This window comes from Myxocyprinus asiaticus, chromosome 1 (genome assembly GCF_019703515.2).
Source record: "Myxocyprinus asiaticus isolate MX2 ecotype Aquarium Trade chromosome 1, UBuf_Myxa_2, whole genome shotgun sequence".
Classification (NCBI taxonomy): domain Eukaryota; kingdom Metazoa; phylum Chordata; class Actinopteri; order Cypriniformes; family Catostomidae; genus Myxocyprinus; species Myxocyprinus asiaticus.
This window is the reverse complement of record NC_059344.1, coordinates 23,446,613-23,463,434: the sequence shown is the minus strand read 5'-3', so window position 1 is coordinate 23,463,434 and position 16,822 is coordinate 23,446,613. Positions and strand designations below refer to the sequence as shown.

At 39.4% G+C, this 16,822-nt stretch overlaps 1 protein-coding gene across 3 annotated transcripts in view; it reads left to right on the top strand.

Annotated features, from left to right (window-relative positions):
- LOC127454638 (dysferlin-like) overlaps positions 1–16,458 on the top strand; it is a 139,517-nt gene extending 123,059 nt beyond the window's left edge. For all 3 annotated transcript variants that reach the window (XM_051722074.1, XM_051722152.1, XM_051722023.1), the window contains exons 52-55: positions 8,660–8,832; positions 11,644–11,753; positions 11,899–12,046; positions 14,540–16,458. In XM_051722074.1, the coding sequence (XP_051578034.1) occupies positions 8,660–8,832; positions 11,644–11,753; positions 11,899–12,046; positions 14,540–14,599 (491 nt within the window). In that variant the 3' untranslated portion in view covers positions 14,600–16,458. The remainder of the gene's footprint in view (positions 1–8,659; positions 8,833–11,643; positions 11,754–11,898; positions 12,047–14,539) is intronic.
- The last annotated feature ends 364 nt before the right edge of the window (positions 16,459–16,822 follow it).

The window sequence follows — 16,822 nt, the reverse complement described above, 5'->3', positions numbered from 1 at the left end:
TCTACATTAGAAAATGGAGGTAGATCTGCGGTTATTTCTGCAGTCTGCTATTTTTTGCTCACCTAGCTTACCTTTGTGTCGTTTGCAGAAGGTACAGCTTGAAAGGATTTTTCTGGCTGTTGCATTGGCCTGAGTAATCCCAGTATTTTTCTCTTAATGTAGACAGCATATGGTTTTTTCCACTATGGCCACTCTGTACATGAATATGCCTAAGAATTAGTTTGGAAATATGCTGATCATTGGATAGAATAACTGGATGTTTCCTTTCTTCAGGCATAGCAGCTTTGCATAACCTCCCACCGATTCTTAGCAATCTATCTTCTAGAATGGGGCTTAACTTGTGAATAGCACTGTCTTTTCTGATTTCAGATCTTCCAGATTTCAGTGATGAAATTTCTATGCTGAATCTTTCCCATTGACAGAACTGGATAATAGCCTTTTCCGCCTCTGAAAGGTCGTCTGGAGACGAGCACTGTCCTCCAAATGAAGCTTTGGTTTGTTGCAACCTCTGTTCCAGCACATTGAAATCATTTAAAGTCAGCCTCAATTGTTTTCTTTGGCAACTTCAAGTAGAATTTTCTTTACTTTCAACATCCATGCAACTGCTGTCTCGAGTCTTTTCCAATCAGAAAAGTAATCGATCAGCCTATGAGTTGCATTATTGGTGTCCTCAACATTTACAACATTTGTTGAGAGCTCTTTCTTTAGTTCTGGATCATCATCAACAATGTTTGACTCAATGTTGTCATTTGACCACTTTGAAATTTGTTCTCTTCGAAACTCTGGTCCATTTAACCATCTCTTGTTGGTAATGAGCTGCTGTACAGTCATCCCCTTGGACACATCATCTGCAGGGTTTTGTGAAGTATGAATATACCTCCACTGTGTCACATCTTAAGCTTCTCTGATTGCAGAAATCCTATTTGCCACGAAGGTACAGAATCTCTTGTTTTCATTCCTTATATACTTCAGGACAGATGTGCTATCAGTCGAAAAACAAAAATTTTCCAGTTGAAGCTGAAGTTGTTCTCTGAGCATTTTGTCAATGCGAATGGCTAGGACTGCAGGAGTTAGCTCCAAACGAGGAATGGTAACTGATTTTAGGGGTGCCACCCTGGCTTTGCCAAGCAGAAAGGAAACGTGAACAGCATTGTTACAATTCTGTAGCCTCAAGTAGGTCACAGATCCATACTCACTTCCACTGGCATCTGAAAAATGGTGTAGTTGGGCACTAATCGGTTGTCCAAAATCACATGGTTTCAGACATCTGTCAACATTGAAAGTGCTTAACTGATAATCCATTTAACCCACCTTTGTTCAAGAACTTTAGGAATCTCATCATCCCAGTTATGTTTTGTTCTGCACAACTCCTGGAGGATGAGTTTGACTGGAAGTGTCAGTGGTGCAAGATATCCTAAAGGATCATACACTGAACTAATCACTGACAATATGCCACGTCTAGTTTGCATTCTTTGTAAACAGTTTTGAAATTGAAGGTGTCAGTCTGTACGCACCATTGAAGTCCTAAGGCCCTTTCCACTGGTAGTTGGTCCTGAATCCAAGTTGAGCTCAGTAAGATTCTTGGGTCTATCTTGTTCTGCAAAGACCTCACGGCTGTTACTGACCCACTGTGTTAGATGGAAGCCTCCTTTTTGACATAGAGTGGTGAGGTCTTTGACCATATTGATTGCCTCATACTCTGTAGGTAAGCTTTTTAGGCAATCATCCATGTAGAAGTTCTTATACGCAGTGTCAATTACCTCTTCATTAAAGCAGTGTTGATTGTCATTTGCAGTTCTCCTCAGAGCGAAACATGCACAACGGGGATGAAACTGCTCCAAATAAATGAACAGTCATTTGGAACACAGCAGCATCTTGTGTAACATCTCCACCTGGCCACCACAGGAAGCGAAGGATGTCTTCCTCTGCCACTTTGACCTTGTAAAACATTGCTCTAATGTCAGTTATGAAAGCTACAAGTTCCTGTCTGAACCTCAGAAGAACTCCAATTAAAGAGCTTGTGAGGTTTGGGCCTTGTAGTAGTTGACTGTTTAAAGATGTGCCTTGGTATTCTGCTCCACAGTCAAATACCACTCGTAGCTTGCCTTTACGAGGATGGTACACACCATGATGTGGAATGTACCAAGCCTTACTGTCACATCGATCCAACTGATGCTCTGGCACCTTCTCAGCATAGCCTTGGATAACCATATCGTTGAGAAGGTCTGTGTATTCTTGTTGAAACTTTACATTCTTTTCAAACTTTCTTTTTATCCCAACAAGACGCTGTTTGGCAATGTTAAGATTGTTAGACATGACAACATCTTTGTTTTTGAAAGGCAGCTTCAAACTATAATGTCCATCCTTGACGCTCACAGATTTCTCCATGATTTCCATGAACTTTGCATCCTCTCTGGAAATTTTTTCTTTGTCCTCTGACATTTTCTCATTGAAATCATGCTGGTATTGCTTTTCCAATAGCAACTCCAAGGTTTCAACAGAGATCCTATTTACTCTAGCAGTATGTTGTTCATTTTGATAACTGCTTAGAGAACCATTAACGACCCACCCCAATAGGGTTCGTATGGCATAGGGACCATCTCCTTGACTATTCACTACTTGCCACGGTTCAAGTAACTTGGAGGCGTTGGTACCTATCAACCACTCTATTTCAGCTTGAATGTGCGGAATGTGAATACCATCAATACATGGCCACTTAGTTAGGTCTTCCTGATTGACCATGTTAGCTTGGTTTACAGGCATTTGTTTCTGTGTGTAAACTTTTGGTAACCAGCAAGACTTGAAATCTCCAAACTGTTTACCACATAGCTTGAGACTGTTGTTTTGGGACTCATGGTAAGCAAACAAATTTTTGTCTTTCATCCATTCAGGTGCAGTTTCCTCATCAAACTTTCTGAACAGAAAGTAGAGGTACTGCCTGTGTTCAGAAATGCATAGGTCTGAACAATTTTATTGCCCATTGCAGACTTGGACTGCAAGGATAGGTAAGATACCACTGCTACTCCCGGCCCCTATATGACCACATGTTTGGGCAGATACAAGCGTGTTGTTGATAGTTGGTCCTACATTCTGTTCATTGTTTGTGTTGACAGCTTTATCAACTTTGAACTCTTTAAAATGAACGTGAAGAACACTGGGATGTTTCTGGTTGCATACTTTGCAAGTTAAGTGCCTTTTACACTCTTTGCTCCTGTGTCCAACATGTAAGCAACCAAAACAGACAGCTTTTTCCTTTATAAAGCTGACCTTGTCCCTATATCGAGTTTGCCATTAACCCTTTTGCAGTAAGCTTAACCTCTCGTTTTGCAAAACGATACGCTTTGCAAAATACGCTGCACAGCACACTCACGGCACGGTCAAAAAGTTTGTTTGACCTTCCATTGTGCCCCGTAACTCATCATCACCTTACTTAAATACTCAAAATACTCATACACCCTCTAGTGGCTTAAACAAAAATTACAACTCAATATAATGGCTCCAACAGACAATATGTCAAAGAATTCAAAATCCTCAGGTTCTGGAGATATTAAAAGACACTTACGTACTCAAGCTAATGCCCCTCCAGAGGCCTCGAGCCAGGGAGTCGATTTGGCCAGAGAAGTGAAGGAAATTCAGCAAGAATTGTTGAACTTTCGGCAATGCTGACGAAGGTCGTTGCTGACTTGCAGGATCTTGCTGCAATACGTCGATCGATCATAGCCATGGAGACGAAATTCACTGAGGTGGTTACAAGAGTGGTGGATGTCGAGAAATGGATTGATTATCTGGAGAATTAGCTGCTAATCTGCTAGTGTCCAAGGTGGATTCGGAGCACGTCTGGGAGAAGTTGGAGGATTTGGAGAATCGTAACCGGTGGAATAATGTCCGAATTGTTGGAATTCCAGAGGATGAAGAAGGTTGGGATATGGTGAAATTCCTGGATGGGCTCTTTTCGAGTCTGCTCGACATAACGGGCCATAAGCTGGAAATCGAGTGAGCTCACAGTGTCCCTGCTCGGCGATCCGCTGAGGAAGACAGGCCCCGATCAATTCTGGCCAAATTTATGAGATCATCCGATAAATATCTCGTGTTATGCGAGGCAAGGAGTAAAGGAAGGCTTTCTTGGAAGAACCACATAATTTTCTTGTTCCCAGACTTTGCGAATTCGACGAGAGAAATGTGATCGATTCAAGGAATGCAAGAAACTCTTACATCAGTGGAAGGTTGCTTTTGCACTGATGTTCCCGGCCATATTGAGAATAGATACTGGGGATGGCCGTAAAGTATTTGCAAGTCCCCAGCAACTTTATGAAAAACCAATGGACTAAGTTATTTTGTGGTTCTTGCATTGCAGCCAAGTGAACTGACTCACTAAACATCCACTTGATTGTCCGAGGAAGCTGAGCGGCTTTTTTGTTTCTGTTTGTGCTGGTTCCGCCTAGCGGCTGGAGTTTGTTTTGTGTAACAACACTCCTTCGGGACAGTGTTGTGGACGAATATGCACGTTCTTTGTGCTTATTCCTCCTATTGGTTGGAGTTTGTTTTGTGGAATATTTCTTGCAGGACTTGGAGTGACTTGGAGTGATGGGATTGACACACAATCTATTTTTTCTAATATGTCAATGTCAAACGTTAATATTAGTGGATTGTCTCTCTCCACGTGGAATGTGAATGGGTTGGGGCACCCCATAAAAAGAAGGAAGGTTATTTCTCTTCTTAAACATAAGAAATATGATATAGTGTTTCTTCAAGAAACACATCTTTCCCCGCAGGAAGCTGAAAAATGTGGGAAGATATGGGGTGGACATGTTTTCTTAATGCTGGCTCAAGTAAGAGCAGGGGAGTCATTACACGGATAAGCATCTACAATTCCAATGTCTTAAACAGATTAAAGATAAATTAGGGAGAGTCATTATTGTGTTAGCAGATATTCAGGGACAAAGTTTGATTTTGTCTAATATTTACGCACAACACTGATGATCAGGGCTTTTTTATAGATCTTGAATGTATGCTGCAAGCCGCTGGCACCCTTCATGATATAATATTGGGAGGAGACTTTAATCTATTGATGGACTCAGTCCTTGATCATAGTGAAGCAAAATTGTGTTAGCCACCCAGAGCAACACTGACACTTCACAGGATATATAGAAATCTTGGTCTTACAGATATTTTGAGACTTTTGAACCCATCTGGTAGGGACTATACATTTTTTTTCATCAGTCCATAAGATTTATTCTAGAATAGATTTTTTTTTTTTATATATCTAAGTCCCTCATTTCATCTGATGTTGATTGCTCAATTGGAAACATCCAAGTCTCAGATCACGCCCTGGTGAGTTTAGAGATGCTGCCACATACGGAGATAAACAAATCATATAGTTGGCACTTTAATGTATCCCTTTTGCAAAATCCTGAATTCCAACAAATGTTAAAGGCTGAAATCAATGTTTATATGGAGACCAACTGGTCCTCAGTGTCCTCTGTGGGCGTGGCTTGGGAGGCTCTTAAGGCAGTTCTTTGGGGTCGGATCATACAGTATGCCTCATTCACCAAAAAATCCAAAGCACGAGAACTCGTGGAGTTGGAAGGAAAGATTAATAGGGCCGAGGCAGAGCTGAAGTGCCGAATGTCGTCTGATGGCCTCAGAGAATTGACCTTGTTGAAATACAGATATAATACTAGATATAATATTAGAACTCCCTAAACTGACGACTGAGCAAAAAAATTCTCTTGATTCTGAGATAACCTTGGAGGAGCTTGGCGAGGTAATTAAGGCCTTGCCTACAGGCAAGGCTCCGGGGCCAGACGGCTTTCCTGCTGAATTTTTTTAGATCTTATGCAACAAAACTGGCTCCATTTTTGTTAGAAGTTTATACGGATTCATTAAAGAATGGAAAGCTTCCACCAACCATGACATAAGCCCGGATCAGTCAGATTCTTAAAAAGGACAAAGATCCAAGTGAGTGTAAGAGTTACCATCCAATTTCCCTGATCAAGCTAGACGTAAAAATATTGTAAAAAAGTCTGGCTAACTGATTAAGTAAAGTTATGACATCTCTTCTACATATAGATCAGGTTTTATTCGGGGCCGCAGCTCTTCTGATAACATTAGGCATTTCATCAATATCATGTGGTCATTGGTGAATGATCAGTCTCCAGTTGCTGCTATCTCACTTGATGCTGAAAAGTCGTTGATATGGTAAAATGGGATTATCTTTTTAAGATTTTGGAAATATACGGGTTCAGGAATACTTTTATTGGATGGATTCAGTTACTTTATAGACACCTGGTAGCGGCGGTACAAACAAATGGATTAATTTCAGATTATTTTACTCTGGATAGGGGCACCCAGCAGGGTTGCCCTCTTTCCCCATTATTGTTCTGTCTTGCCCTGCAACCATTAGCAGCCACGATAAGAAGGGAAGATGATTTTCCAGGGGTGGTGGTGGGAGGTATGGCGCATAAGCTTTTGCTTTACGCTGATGATATTTTATTATTCGTCTCTGACCCCATTAGATCTATGCCTTGCCTCCACAGAATTATTCATTCCTTTTCTAAGTTCTTAGGATACAGAGTCAGTTGGTCTAAATCCGAAGCTTTGGCTCTGACAGCATACTGCCGAGTCATGGCTTTTCAGCTGGGTGCCTTCCAGTGGCCCAAACAGGGCATTAAGTATTTGGGCATTTTATTCCCAGCAAATTTGTCTGATCGTTTTAGCGGTTTTTTTTTTTGAAGTTCCGAATCTGACAAGGTGCATGCAAGTGAAGTACTTTTTTGCTTATCATTCTGTTGTGGACAGCCATAGCTTTGCACATTCATGACCTGAGAAAAGTCTAGCAGGCCATGTTGGAGGAATCATTCATGCTCTCTGACATTAAAAAGCAGTTGGATGCCCTGGTTGAAGCTGGATACATGCGAGCGGATGATTTCTTTTGTGCATTGAGAAACGTTTATTCAGCATCGGTGGATTAGCTCCAAAATTGGAGCCGCTCATTGGAGAACACAGAAAAACTTGAGTGGGACATCCCAGAGTGGAAATACATTCAGAGCAACCTCGAACACTTCTACTCCAAAATCACCACTCTGTTAAATTGACGAAACCAAGCTCTTTGAGTGGGCTTGCTTGAAAAACATTGTCACTTGTCGCATCACTGAGTGGAACATGAACAAGATGGCCGTGTTTGAGAGATGGACAGATGTTTTTCATGGGCTGGAGAGCAAGACCATCAATTCCGGAGTCTTAGCCAAAGTCGTGGAGTTTGTTTTATGCCTGCCTGGGACATCTGCATCTGTGGAATGTGTGTTGTCATTAATGAATGCAGCACGGACACCGGATAAATCTCGACTCAGTGTAACAGTCATGAAGGTACGGAGCCCCTAATGGGCCAAGGTGGTGGAGAAAAATTGTTGGCATGGGGAAAAAAATAAGCAAATGCTTTTGCGTTCTCTTGCAAAACTTTGCGTTCCTTCGAGAAACTTGTGCTCTCGTATATGCATTCTCCACTCAAGAATGCTCTGCAGGCTATTGCATTTATGAGAGAAAAGTCGAGATGACAGGTGCCGGTGCCTACTTTTTGTGGAAAACTGTATCTTGTAAACATGTAAAGAGTGAAAAGATACAGTGACTCCTTTCTGTATTGCATCATTACATGATCATAAATAAATCTGATATATGGCATAGCCTATGCAAAAAACAAAACAAAAAAAAACAACAAAAACAAAACAAAATATATTATTTTAATGCAATTCAAAATGCAATATATTTTTAAAAAATGCTACAGAAATGACCATTTTTATATATGTTATAGCATGTTTTTCCAAACTACAGGGCAACTGGAATTTGAATATATGCTCAAATATCAACTGTTTTATGTATGTTTATGTGGCCATTTATCATGCGCAATCATGGTGGCTAAACTAAAGGGTTGCTTCACTCACCACACATAAGGAAGCATTTGTTGCTTTATTAATGGTGAGGGAAACACCACCACAACAACAAAAACAATAATATGCGATTCAGTTGTGCGCCACAGCATTCCATTTCAATTAGACCACTCGCATTTAATGTAATTTTAACTGTGATGTCTTTATTTTCACACATTCTTAAATTGAAGATTATGATTTGTGCATTGCCTAAGTATTGTCTTTTGGGCTTCATTTCATTACACTGGCTTTCTCTTCTTGTTGAACACAAAAGCTGGAATAATCCTGGAATACTCATAGGAGACCTAACAGAAGACTGTCATTATGATGCACATTTTGCGAGAGCACGCAAAAGCATTTGCTTTTTTTTTTTTCACCCAAATAATTCTTCCCCACTACCTTGACCTTTTAGGGGCTCAGTATGAAGGCAGTGCTTTTCGTACATCTTAATTTTGGACTGAACTTCTCTGCATTTTTACGATAAACTCTTGAAAGACAAACACACTGAGAAATTACAGTTACAGATGCGGATGCACCCTCTACTTTGCATTGATCTGCGCCTAGGTAAGGATACTTCAATTTAATTTTTGCAGGGAATATAAAAACCTCAGAAAATGACAGGCTGCCAACATTCTGATGGTCGGACACTTTTTGACTAAAATTAAATAATAGGAAAAAATAGTGAGTGCTTAATTTATTTTGCCTTGTCGCCCTCCCTCCCTCTCGGTCTTTCAAAGGTTGTTTGGAGATGGATCTGAACCATATGATGAGTCCTGCAAAATCTCAAGGGAAATGTGGTCTGGAGATGCTCTCACAGACCCAAGACAAGCTGGTTTCACTGTTTGAGCAGAAGACGGTAAAAGGCTGGTGGCCTTGCGCATGTGACAGACAAGGCGAGAAGATCCTTGCAGTAAGTAGGAGTTACGCATAAACACACATGCACTCAAAGGAATAGTTAACCTGAAAATTAAAATGCTGTCATTATTTACTCACCTTCTACTGAAATCAGCAAACCTTTCCTTTAAACCAGCTGCCCACTTGCCAACTCTTGGTAGGGGACCTATTGACTGCTGTTGATTAAATCTAGTCGCTTCCACCCTTGTGTGTCTGTCATGCTAATTGCACCGAAATAGAAGAGGGGGAATCTATTAAATGACTGCCTCTTTCTGATTCCCTGTTATGGATTGTAATGCCTCATTTTGGAGGCAAATCAAAGTGAAGCTTGCTGAAGTAAGAAGAGAAGCATCACAGAAATACACCATGTTCCAAATTATTATGCACATGCCATTTTTGTTTGTTTTTCCAAAACAGTCATTATGATTAAGGATTTTATTTTATCCTCAATTATTTTACATTGTGGATGTTATTACATGTGAAAGAACTGATAATGTCAACAGCTTTATTGATATTGTGAAAAAAGCACTATGTTGTTCCAAATAATTATGCAGAATGCACTTTGAAAACATTCAATGGGTTGTAATGAACTCAAAACAGAAATCTGTCATATGTGCTGGATGGACAGATCATTTTTTTTTTTAAATAAACAATTTAAAACAAAAAAACCTATTTACAGTTCAAGTTACATATTAAAATATGAGCCCTTCTTTGAGATGACTTCAACTCTCTCATCCATTGAACTTGTAAGTCCATGTATAGTTTCTGCCAGTATTTCATTTGAGGATGCCAGTATTGCATCCCAGAGCTGTTGTTTGGAGGTATACTGCCGCCCACCCTCATAGATCTTCCTTTTAAGGATGCTCCACAGGTTCTCAGTAGGATTGAGGTCAGGGGATGATGGTGGCCACACCATGATTTTTTCTCTTTTTATACCCATAGTAATCAAGGAGTCAATGTTTTTTGCAGCATGGGATGGTGCGTTGTCCTGCATGAAATTGTTTTATTTTGGAAGGCACGATTCTTCTTTTTATATCATAGCAGAAAATGGTCTGTTAGGAACTCCACATATCTTGCAGAGGTCATTTTGACACTGTCAGGGACCCTTAAAGGACCTACCATCTTACTTCCCAATATTCCAGCCCAAATCATCACTCCACCACCTCCTTGCTGATGTCTCAGTCTTGTTGAAACAGGGTGGCCATTCACCAACCATCCAGAACTCCATCCATCTGGACCATCCAGTGTAGCACGGCATTCGTCAATGAATAAAATTGTTTGATAATTTGTCTTCATGTAATTCTGAGCCCACTGCAAATGTTTCTCTTTGTGAGCTTTGGTTAGGGGTGGCCGAAATGCAACTTTATGCACAACTGCCAGCCTCTGAAGGATCCTGCATCGAGAGGTTCATGGGACTCCAGAGACACCAGCAGCTTCAAATACCTGTTTGCTGTTCAACAGTGGCTTTTTTTATAGCTGCCCTTTTAAAAACATTAATTTGTCTGACAGAAATCCTTCTTAATAAGCCTTTATCTGATCGAATTCTCCTGTGCTGTGAATCACTCACAAATCTTTTGACAGTTCGATGATCTCTATTCAGTTTTCGTGATATATCAATTGTTTTCATGCCTTTTGCAAGACATTGCACTATTTCATGCTTTTCATCTTCAGAAAGATCTTTCTTCCTCCTCATATTGCATGAGAACTGTGACTTGCTTAATAATGTGGAACAACCTCTTTAAGTAGGTTTCCCTTTAACTAAGATCACCTGGCAAACTAATTAACTAACCTGTCTGAGATTATCTTAAAACATATGAGAAATAAAACAAACGAACACTTTCTTTGAAAAACTAAAACCTGAATGTTTATTTTAATGAAATCCTACTGATATGTTACTTGCATAATAATTTGGAACATGGTGTATAAACAATCAGCAAGGGCAACAATTGCTGTGTTCCTGTAGTGTTTGCAGTTTGATTTTGCGAGGTGCTACTGAAAGTACAAATTGCTTGTTTCAACAATGTTGCTCCCAAAAGCTGCTCAAACTACTGCTCAAACAGTGATTTAAAAAAAAAAAAAAAAAAATGAAAATAATTAAGCTAAAAACAATTGTTTTTGCAACAAAATAGTCAGTCATGTACTTCCCCGTTTATTTATTATTTTGGCCTATTGTTGCGAAGTTCTGCCCATTTGAGAGCTCGACAATCCTCATATGGAGAAGCTGGGCTTCCAGGTGGGAATGAAATACAATGATTGAAATACCAATAATCAATAAAGCTGTTCAGAATAAGAATAAACCTGGAATAGAATGAGCATTTTGGAGCCATGGGCTCTGACTTAATTTTCCTATGGGTTTTTTATAATGGCAGTTTTGGATTATGACCAAAATAAAGTCTGTGTTTGGGCTAGGTATCACCAATATCATCACGATATGATACGAATCACAATACATGTTGATTTTTAACTGAATTTCTCCTGAGCATAATTTTGTATAACAGCTGTTTAATATAAAGTGTATAGCAGTTCATTGTGCGCTATTCAAAACACAATAAGCTCCATAAAGATAAGAAAAACTAAAGTTCTTCTGTTTCCAAAAAGCAAATTACTTTTATTGGCACTTTCTTCTTTCTGCTTTTAAAGTGTTTTGTGCTATACCCTTATACTTGAAAATATTCTGGCTCAAAATCAAACCCTGTTTTTAAAGTGTGCAACAGGTTAGGCAAAGCTCTAGGATTTAACGACTTGAGTCTTAAGTCAAACACAACTCACTTCTAAACACTGTTCTAGCTATTCTGTAGGAATCACATAGACTCTTCTTGTTACTCAGGGAAAAGTGGAAATGTCCCTGGAAATCGTCTCTGAGCAGGAGCAGGATGAGAGGCCAGCAGGGCTCGGCAGAGATGAGCCAAACATGAATCCCCATCTAGAGGACCCACAGTAAGTAGAGCACATCCAATTACAGGCACTTTTCTCACCAAATAACCAAAAATACTCCAGTAATAGCCCCTCTATTGTGGGAATTAGATCATTTATCAGTTCGCTGAAAATCTGTTTTCTAATTTCTCTCGCTCTCTCTCTATAGGCGTCCTGAGACCTCATTTCTATGGTTTTCATCCCCGTATAAGACGTTTAAGTTCATTGTGTGGAGAAGGTTTAAGTGGCTTATTCTTGGCCTCTTTCTTCTCTTTTTCATTATACTCTTCCTTGGAGTCTTTCTCTACGCCTTCCCTGTAAGTCTGTGTGTGTGTTTGTGTGCGTGCGCATGTGTGTGCGTGTGTGTCTATTGAATGGCTTTATGGGAGTAATTGTGCTGATAAAAGAAAAGTATTAAAGTGTAAATGGGTGTTTCTGTGAACGTGATGTGTTTGATCAGAGATGTTTCTTTGTTCATAGTTCAGGAATGTGGCATGCATTATTCAACTCTGCAGCTGGGTTAAATACAGACTCACACATACACACATTGGCATGCAAAAGTACATACAGTTGTGCTCAAAAGTTTGCATACCCTGGCAGAAATTGTGAAATTTTGGCATTGATTTTGAAAATGACTGATCATGCAAAAAAAAAAAAGGATAGTGATCCTTTTATTTAAGGATAGTGATCATATGAAGCCATTTATCATCACATAGTTGTTTGGCTCCTTTTTAAATCATAATGATAACAGAAATCACCCAAATGGCTCTGATCAAAAGTTTACATACCCTTGAATGTTTGGCCTTGTTACAGACACACAAGGTGACACACACACGGGTTTAAATGGCAATTAAAGGTTAATTTCCCACACCTGTGGCTTTTAAAATTGCAATTAGTGCCTGTGTATAAATAGTCAATAAGTTTGTTAGCTCTCATGTGGATGCACTGAGCAGGCTAGATACTGAGCCATGGGGAGCAGAAAAGAACTGTCAAAAGACCTGCGTAACAAGGTAATGGAACTTTATAAAGATGGAAAAGGATATAAAAAGATTTCCAAAGCCTTGAAAATGCCAGTCAGTACTGTTCAATCACTTAAGAAGTGGAAAATTTTGGGATCTGTTGATACCAAGCCAAGGTCAGGTAGACCAAGAAAGATTTCTGCCACAGCTTCCAGAAGAATTGTTCGGGATACAAAGAAAAACCCACAGGTAACCTCAGGAGAAATACAGGCTGCTCTGGAAAAAGATGGTGTGGTTGTTTCAAGGAGCACAATACGACGATACTTGAACAAAAATGAGCTGCATGGTCGAGTTGCCAGAAAGAAGCCTTTACTGCACCAATGCCACAAAAAAGCCTGGTTACAATATGCCTGACAATACCTTGACACCTCACAGCTTCTGGCACACTGTAATTTGGAGTGACGAGACCAAAATAGAGCTTTATGGTCACAACCATAAGCGCTATGTTTGGAGAGGGGTCAACAAAGCCATTGGTGAAAAGAATACCATCCCCACTGTGAAGCATGGTAGTGGCTCACTGATGTTTTGGGGGTGTGTGAGCTCTAAAGGCACGGGGAATCTTGTGAAAATTGATGGCAAGATGAATGCAGCATGTTATCAGAAAATACTGGCAGACAATTTGCATTCTTCTGCATGAAAGCTGCGCATGGGACGCTCTTGGACTTTCCAGCACAACAATGACCCTAAGCACAAGGCCAAGTTGACCCTCCAGTGGTTACAGCAGAAAAAGGTGAAGGTTCTGGAGTGGCCATCACAGTCTCCTGACCTTAATATCATCGAGCCACTCTGGGGAGATCCCAAATGTGCGGTACATGCAAGACGACCAAAGACTTTGCATGACCTGGAGGCATTTGGCCAAGACGAATGCGCAGCTATACCACTTGCAAGAATTTGGGGCCTCAGACTGCACGCTGTCATTGATGCTAAAGGGGGCAATACACAGTATTAAGAACTACGGGTATGCAGACTTTTGAACAGGGGTCATTTCATTTTTTTCATTGTTGCCATGTTTTGTTTTATGATTGTGCCATTCTGTTATAACCTGCAGTTGAATATGAATCCAATAAGAAATAAAAGAAATGCGTTTTGCCTGCTCACTCATGTTTTCTTTAAAAATGGTACATATATTACCAATTCTCCAAGGGTATGCAAACTTTTGAGCACAACTGTATGTGCATATACACACACACGATACTCCAATGATAGACTGAGAAATAGTGTATTTAAATATCCTTGAATGCAAAGAATAGAATAGAATCTTTACTGCCACACAACTGACATTGTTGAAGGTACAGCTACAGTAGGTATAGTTACTTGTATGGTAGAAATAAATGCCATATATACAGTGTATAAATATAGGACCAACAAAATCTTACAGATCTTACACAGTGTGCAATTAAATAGGAACATGGGTAACACTTTATAATAAGGTTGTATTTGTTAACATTTTACACAATAGTTAACATGAAATAACCATGAGCAATACTTTTATAGTATTTATTTTAATTTAAATTCTTAGATTTTTTTTTACATGAAAAGTTGTATAAATTAACATTAATGCAATATGAATTAACATGAATAATGGATGATAGAATTTTGATTAATAAAAATTAACCAAGATTAACAATAAAAAATAATTATTCATTGTTAGTTTATACCTAATTTATTGTAAAGTGTTACCAGTCCATGTGTATTAAAGTTCAATAAAATATTTCATAAAGTTCTATGAAACACATACAGCATTTGTTGAATGTATTAGCAATGTTAAGCACTATATTATAATTTTTACAGAACTATGCTGCTATGAAGATGGTTGGACCCTTCAGTGGAGTTGGAAAGGGAACACTGTGATACGGTGATGGGGAAATGGAAATAGACCCCAATACCAACCAAACCAAAATCTCCACCCACGCATCTCTGTCAGGCTTATTGGACTGATATACATATATGCACAGATATCTATGGCCTTGCTCATGCATATGTACTTGCTAGCCAAGAGAAAGCCAAAGACACTCAAACACTATGTGAAACATTGGTGTGTGCATCTTTATGTGTGCGTTTGCTTGTTATAGTACTATATGCAAGAATGTTGCATAATGAATGTGTTTGTACATATATTACATGCCAAGCTCCCTGCCCTGTATCTGACCTAGCCCTGAACTCTCTCCATATTCTCTCCGACTCCCACTAACACTTTCATCTCTCTGCCTGTTTAATCCTTTTTCATGTCTTCTGTAATACTATGCGCTTTCTTCACAGCCAGATGCTCCTTTCTTCTTCCTTCATGCAGAGAGAGGGAGACAGAACCGCCTCGCACCACCTCCCATCCATTTGTTCCTCTCCTTTATTTCTCCTTTCAACAGTGTTGGCTGTGTAGGTTAAACCCTGGATTTGTACTGTTAGGCTGTTAGGTCCGAGGCGGGCTGGTTATTAGCTGAGCCCCCGCTGTTAGCAGAGTGTGATAGTAATCAGAGAGGTGGCTCTGATTACTACCACACTGTTTTTTTGCTTTAAAGAAATCCTCACTAAATGGATTTGAGGTCAATTGTGGGTTGGCAAAGTGCGTGTGTGTATGTATATGTGTGTGGATAGTTGGATGTGAAAGGGAACAAAAGATAAAAGGATTGTTTGAGTAAATCTTATGCTCACGCCCAAGTGCCTTTTTGCATTTGACTCTGTAATGTATGAAAATGAGCAGATGCATCTGGAAAAAGGTGCAAGACCTCTAAACATGCCTGTGAAAGGACTATTACATGGTAAAATACACAAATTGCCTATTTTCTCTTCATGACCAGGTCATGTGCTCCTCCTACCCAATTCAGTGAAGGTTGGGCTACCTCAGGTGGACCAGGGCTATTGCCAAATCAGTTAAACTGGAATCTCAATCAGCTGCAAGAAAAGTCAAGAGATCTAGGTTTAATCTAACTAAATCGGCAGGATTTCCAGACGTTATGTTATTTAAAAAATGAGGGTAAAGTAGAGAAGAGCTTTGACCTTTCCAAATAGGTCACTGATCTGACAATAAAAAGGCTGCATTCCTACAGTATGTTACTATGTTAAGAAATAGGCTAGAGGAGGGCTTAATTTTTTAATGTTTTTTTTTTAATTATGTTCAGTAATATGTTCTGCACATCTATGCATGGATCCACAATATCACTGACTTCACATCACTGAAATAAGGATGACAAAAACTTCCAGAATGCCTTGTGCTTTGTCCATGGTCAATCTCTTGCCAAATCTTGTGTACAAAAATCTTCTCTTGCAATGTTGTGCATCTATGAAAAGTTTTTTGTCATGGATTTACAAAGTCCCTCAATATGACAATCAAGACTGTTTATTTCTGAGTGAAAGAACATATTCTATTACATGCCTATGAATTATGAATGATCTTTAATGTAATACTGCATTGTTGAATCTAAATGCCTTATAACTTATGCTGTTGTGTCCAATGAATTCACTGTTAAATCTATTGTATGTAGAGCACTGTATAATATGTTATCGTCAAATATATACCTTACCTATATGTATTCCATTGTGTACATTTTTCTTTTTTTTTTTTAATCTTTTGTGTCTAAGACATTTTATCCAGAAATCTGTTGTTTTATGTGAATTGTTTTGTTGAGTACATTCTAAAGAAAGTTATGTAGCTCCATAAGACCCTTAGATAGCTCTGGTTCCCACTTCACTCCCTCTCTGACTGCTGTGACTATGCTGACACTTCACATAAAATGGCAATGCTTCAAATAAAAGCAGACATGTCATTGTGTGAATCATGACCCTGTTACTGTAAGAAAGGAAAGACACCGACAGACAGAGAGAAAGGGAAGAAAAAATTAATAGGCAGTCAAACAAAGCACATACGAAAATGGTGAGGCCTCATAGAACCAAGACAAACTTATGTGCAGATTTATCCTTTTAAAGCCAAGCCACATACATTGGTGCAGGGTATTTGATTGAGAGCAAATCAGAATAACTCCAGTGCCTAGCCAGGCATTAATGGAGCCAAAGGTTAATTTAGCAAAAGAAGCAACTTATTCCATTCCTATTGTACCAGCTGTGCTGTGAAAGACTGAT